The 6,027-nt window shown below is 46.5% G+C and overlaps 1 protein-coding gene across 1 annotated transcript in view; it reads left to right on the forward strand.

Annotated features, from left to right (window-relative positions):
* Window positions 1–4,952, forward strand: part of tenm3 (teneurin transmembrane protein 3) — a 201,620-nt gene extending 196,668 nt beyond the window's left edge. Inside the window, exons 30-31 of the mRNA XM_081724816.1 lie at window positions 196–326; window positions 1,045–4,952. Of these exons, the coding sequence (XP_081580942.1) occupies window positions 196–326; window positions 1,045–1,803 (890 nt within the window). The 3' untranslated portion in view covers window positions 1,804–4,952. The remainder of the gene's footprint in view (window positions 1–195; window positions 327–1,044) is intronic.
* The last annotated feature ends 1,075 nt before the right edge of the window (window positions 4,953–6,027 follow it).

The raw sequence follows: 6,027 nt of genomic DNA on the forward strand, positions 1-6,027 counted from the left end.
GAGCCATGGGCTACTTTGCAATTTAAATGTATATTAGTTTATTCAGATTCTGCTTGCATTTTTTGACCTCATGGCCAGAGTAAATGCCTCCTGTAAGACAATTATGACTAAGCATTACATGTGAACTAAAACTGCTGAGTGGTTTTATAAAGCAGAGCACAGTACTTAATCCAGTTCCCAAATGTCTGTCTGTAGATGTCAACATCTGGCTGGTAACATTCGGATTCCACCTTCACAACGCCATCCCAGGGTTCCCAATTCCCAAATTCGACCTCACACAACCCTCACTGGAGATGGGAAAGAGCCAGCTTTGGGACGACCTTCCGGTAGGCATGAAGCAGCGAGAACCTTTTATCAGCGCCGGCCTTGTATTTTTTTTTCTGCAGCGTCAGACTCCAACACTTGGGAGGCCTGTTGCCGTGTTGTTCAATTGTTGTGTTAGATTAGAGCAGTAGAGCGGAGAAAATGCAGCACTCCGTGGAGCCGAGAGCCTCAGGATTCCCGATCCATCATCCATTTTCTCCAGTGCTGCTTCCTTACACCTGCAAAGTGGGATTTGGATGTTCTTCCAAAAAAAACCAAAAACCCCACGATTTAGGGCTTTATGGTAGACTGAGCTTTTATGGTAGACTGAGACACAAGACAGTTATGTGGAGCTTTAATCGTTCCCTTGTTCCTTGAATTAAGGTCACCATCCGTGGGTGTTTGACGTGCATATGAAATCCTTTAATTATGCCACCATGGTGGACACATCTCAATGTGAAATTAAGCAGCTAGGCCACATATTAGTTTCACATAGCCTACATTCAAATAAGCTTTTTATACCTCAGGTTGTTTGCTTTGTTGGTAAATTCTTATGAGTACGGCTTCTAGTAATCTTTCTCAGATAAATGTGTGATCAAAAATGTCCTTGCCTGAGCCAGTGTTTGTACTTTTAAATAATTGACTTCCGAAGTAGGACAAAGCCAAAAATCCAAAGGAAACAAGCAAGCAAGCAAACAAAACCTCATCACTTACTCGACATCTTCTTCCTCTCCCCTGCAGTCAATCTCGGGCGTGCAGCAGGAAGTGACACGGCAGGCCAAGGCCTTCCTGTCCTTTGAGAGGATGCCCGAGGTGCAGCTGAGCCGTCACCGGTCCACACGGGACAAACCCTGGCTGTGGTTCGCCACTGTCAAGTCCCTGATTGGTAAAGGCGTGATGCTCGCCATCACCAGCAAGGGTCAGGTGGCGACCAACGCGCTGAACATCGCCAACGAGGACTGCATCAAGGTGGCGGCCGTGCTGAACAACGCCTTCTACCTAGAGGACCTACATTTCACGGTCGAGGGCCGCGACACGCATTACTTCATCAAGACGAGCCTGCCCGAGAGCGACCTGGCGGCCCTCAGGCTCACCAGCGGCCGCAAGAGCCTGGAGAACGGCGTGAACGTGACGGTGTCGCAGTCCACCACGGTGGTGAATGGGCGCACGCGGCGCTTCGCCGACGTGGAGCTGCAGTACGGCTCGCTGGCGCTGCACGTCCGCTACGGCATGACGCTGGACGAGGAGAAGGCGCGCGTGCTGGAGCACGCCCGGCAGCGGGCCCTGGCGAGCGCGTGGGCGCGGGAGCAGCAGCGTGTGCGCGACGGGGAGGAAGGCGTGCGCCTCTGGACCGAGGGGGAGAAGCGGCAGCTGCTGAGCTCGGGCAAAGTGCTGGGATATGATGGCTACTACGTCCTGTCCGTGGAGCAGTACCCCGAGCTGGCCGACAGCGCCAACAACGTTCAGTTCCTGAGGCAGAGCGAGATCGGGAAGAGGTAACAGTCCATCTGCTAGGCTGCTTCCGTCGCTACTCCCCTATACCTGCCCTCTATGCTGACGACCAGCCCACACCCCAACCCGTACACCCTGTAGAGTAGGTCTGGGGAACTGTGTCTAGACGCCTCTCACTTACCATGTAGAAAAGACCCGATGGACACACCCGTGTCACGGGTTGTGTCACATGCCTATAACGTTGACATCTCTTAATGCCACAACATAGAACGGACAAAGGAACTCTTTCCAAAAGAGCAAGGACTCTTCCTGAGATAAAAAACAGTTCAGAAACTATTCATTCTAATCTTTTTTTGTGCTTTTTTTGTATGAAAACCTTAAAGGTGACATGCTTAACAGATATAAAAAAATAAATAAGGACAAAAAAAGGAATCAAAATGTTTACAAGCGCAAAACCAGTGCACCCCGCTGGACAAGGCTGTAAACGAGCTCTGGGTCAGGTCTCGTGGAGAAGGCTGACCTGCCCAAAGGCTCCATCTGCGCTCCACGCCTCTCCTTCACATCGGTGCGAGGTCTCATGGGACTACCCTGAGGATGTACAGTGAACAAACTATGGTACCTTACTGCTTCGCTTTCTTAAAGGACACAGTTATGATTCAAGTATTCAGTCAAGTCTGAGTGTTCGATGTCTTTACTGACCCAGCTGACGTGACGGACGTAGAGTAGCGAGCAAAACAGACGAAACTAAAAGCATACATCATATCTGACCAGTCTTTGGACAAGAGACGCGAGATTATCTTTATGGGTTTTTTTTTTTTACCCTAAAAAAAAAAAAAAAAAAATCCACTTATCCGTACATCAATATTAGTCTCAGAGAAAGTAATTTATGTACAGTGTTTATACATAAAAAAAAAAAAATAAAATCTTAAAAATACTGAGACTTTTTTCTTCTTGTCATGCATTACTGTTTATACTTCATGAATTTTAATATTTGAGCTTATCAGAATAGGGTTAATGCTAATCAAAACAAAAGCCGCTGTACAATCTCATTAACCTCTGCGTTAAAGTATATTTTTTTCACAAATCTTTTGATTCTCTGCGATGGTTTGTTCTGCACTTTTTTATTTTATTTTTTTATGGAGCCACAAACTGTTGTTTGGTTTCATACATTGTCTGCCTCTCCCCTGTAATCCATGTTTCCTTTCCACGCGCGATAGGCGTTAGTTAGGAGTCAGACGAAATAAATCAAGGACGCTATTCCTTATGACAGCTGCATAGACTGAGTGGAGTCGTAGTTTTTCCTAGTTAAGCTTCACAGCCGCAATCTATCCCGAGCCCTGTGATGGGAACGCCGCCAGTTTGACTCCGATTGCTTCGCGCGCTCTTGTTTAGTTTAGAGGGAGTCGTCTCCCTAATACTAAAGCTGGATGTCACTGGCAGATGAGCGATAAAGGGGAACTCCCAAAAAAGGAGCTACCCTATCAGGAATCAACGTCCCAGAAGCCATGATACACACATACGAGTGTAAGACACACCTGAACTCAGTGGGACATTGAGGAGCAGTGAGTTGACCCAGGGCCTTCAGTTATCAGTGTCACCCTCCACCGCCCGTCATGTATATGCCCAGCTGGAACGTCCCATTACCTGGTTGTTATTTTTGTTTGTTTTATCCTTTTTTTTTTTTGGTACATGCTTTTTAGGACAAAATGTTAGGTGTGATGTGAGAAATTGTCTTTCTGTTACATTTTCTTAATTGTTTTACTGTACGGTGGAACCTGCTTTTCTGTTGTGCTTTGTTTCTGCAGAGGGTCACGTTTTCTTTTCAGGCCTGTGGGCCAATTGACATGCTGTGTGTGTGTAGGTGTGTGACACTGCGTATGCCTGTGTGTGTGTGCGGCTGGTCAGTGGTAACCTCTTCCTGCACAACACTTCCTCACATTCTGATATGCCACAAGCTTAGCCTGGGGCGTCCACGGAGGCTCCGTTGCCCTCGGCTACAGACGAAACCGAACCTGCACGTGTCGGGAGAGCACACGACACAGCAGGCAGGAACCCTCAGTGGCAGCGAACACAGGTCATGTTACACACACCACTCATCCCCTGACAGCCTTAGGTCCGCGATGTTGGGAGGAGGGGACATGAACTACCTGTTGTGCACTTATGTTTGATGTGTGCTGCCCCATGGCCCCACTGCTCTGGCCACAGAGGCACCGTTTAGATCAGCGGCAGGAGTCAGGTAACTGTGTTTGAAAACATACCGCTTTTGATGGATTATGTTACTGTGTTTTGCTTCTTCTCAAGTTTGCCCTCCGACATCTGTAAAATGAATTTCCTGAATTCAAACTGTTTTTGCATTTCAGTTTGTTTGTTTTCCTGGTCTGCAATCCCGTTCTTGTAGCTGGCAGTCTGTAAAACCGTGTTCCCTCATATTGGTCAGCCTGTCATGTGACAAAGTATAACAAAAATGCCAGAGACATTTTTTTTAAAGTGTTGTGTGCAGTAAGCCTTGTTTAGATGGATTTTATGGGATTTCTTTTTTTTTTTATGGAAATTTTTTTAAACAATTGTTTTTTTTTAAAGCAAACATTTGTTTTTGTCGTCTGAGAATGCGTCAGACGACAGAGCTGCTGTTATTAGTAACTGTTGATGTCCCAGTCTCTCGTGAAATGAACACACAAACAGCTTCGGTGACGTCTCAGTTCATTTCTAAAGTTGCCCTTTATTATAATAATTATTATTTTGTGTGTTTGATAAGACACAAATGTCTGGAGTGTAGTTAAAAGCCTGGATACACTGAGGAGCACGAGAAGTTGGGCTGTTATTAGGAGACACGTTAAAGACCATTGCAAATAATGCAAAAGCAATCAAGTGATGTACAGCCAAGGCAATAATTTACTTGATTCCAATCTAAAGTTCAATCTGATAACATGACATAAGCAACAGCAGAAATATTGGCTTGTTTATCCCATTTACTAACTACTGAAAGATGCAAACTTCTTATAACTGTTTCACTACAGAAACTTCTCAGATTCAGAACACACCAAGTTGTGTATCCAGGCCTTTTAAAATGTGTGTTTGAAGTAATCTGAACTAGGTCAATGCTGGACCCATTACATTTTAATTTTCAACATGTTAATGCACCACAGATGTCAATCATTCAAATAAAAACGTAATACTCTAAAGGGTTTCAGAACTCACTACAGACTGTGTTTTCATTTCTCCCCTGGTAGGATAAACTGGTCATTTTTCCTCAGAAGACCGACTCCCCCAGGTGAACAACTCTGAAGCTCTATGAAGCTGAAACTTAGGAAATAACCACACAGCTGCCGTCTCATCTGTTCAAATGCTAAGTGTCCATTAATCACAGGACTGACCAAAGAACGATGTTATCCAGTTACCCAACGAGAGGGGGAGAGACAGAGAGAGGGAGGGAGGGTGAGTGTGTTTGACAGTGTATTTCTGCCCAGGATCGTTCCTTTGAGATGCTAACACAGTCTGAAGCTCAAACTAAAAGACCACGTCCTCCAATCATGTGTGACCAATCAGAAATATGTGACCTGCCAAACTGTAGCAGTTCTCCCTCTCTGATAGGCCACATAGCTCCTCTCCTGTGCTCTTAAGAGCCATCCATCACCCCCCCCCCCCCCCCGTACAGACAGTACTTTTCGGCATGAGGTCAGCAGGCGCACTCCCTCCCACTCCTCTACACATCTGCTCCGTCAAACGGGGCCACGGCGAGGACTCCCCCGCCGACCCAGCAAGGACACGGCCCTGCGCGTCTGGACCTACGCGGAGAGACGGTCGCCAGGAGTCGAGCTGAGCGTGAGGGAAGAGCTCCGTCAAAAACTGCGATTCCAGTATGAATGGTTTTCCAGAAGACCGTTTCATTCCCCCGGCCCCAGCATGGGAGAACATCCGTCCTGCTCCGCATGTGTACAAGGAGAGCGGAACCGTAAAGCCAGGGCCGTATGGCGTTCAGATCGGGTGATGTGGGGAATGTCGGTCGATTTCAGCCTGTGTTTCTGGGACTCACACCTGGGCTCCGAGGATATCCTCCAGGGCAACATTACAGGGTTGCGCAGCCTTCCAGAAACCATCACCAAAGACACACAAACGCACAAATCATACACTTCTGTAATAGATGTGTAAAACTCATGTCAGCATACTGTTCTCGTGTGAAGCGTGACAACACAAATGTCAGTAAAACTTGCATGTTTCACAGTAGTCAGGATACAAGGTAATGTTTTTGAAAATTAGACAACTTTAAAAAAA

Source organism: Electrophorus electricus, chromosome 12 (genome assembly GCF_041902795.1).
Source record: "Electrophorus electricus isolate QZ-2024a chromosome 12, ASM4190279v1, whole genome shotgun sequence".
Lineage (NCBI taxonomy): Eukaryota > Metazoa > Chordata > Actinopteri > Gymnotiformes > Gymnotidae > Electrophorus > Electrophorus electricus.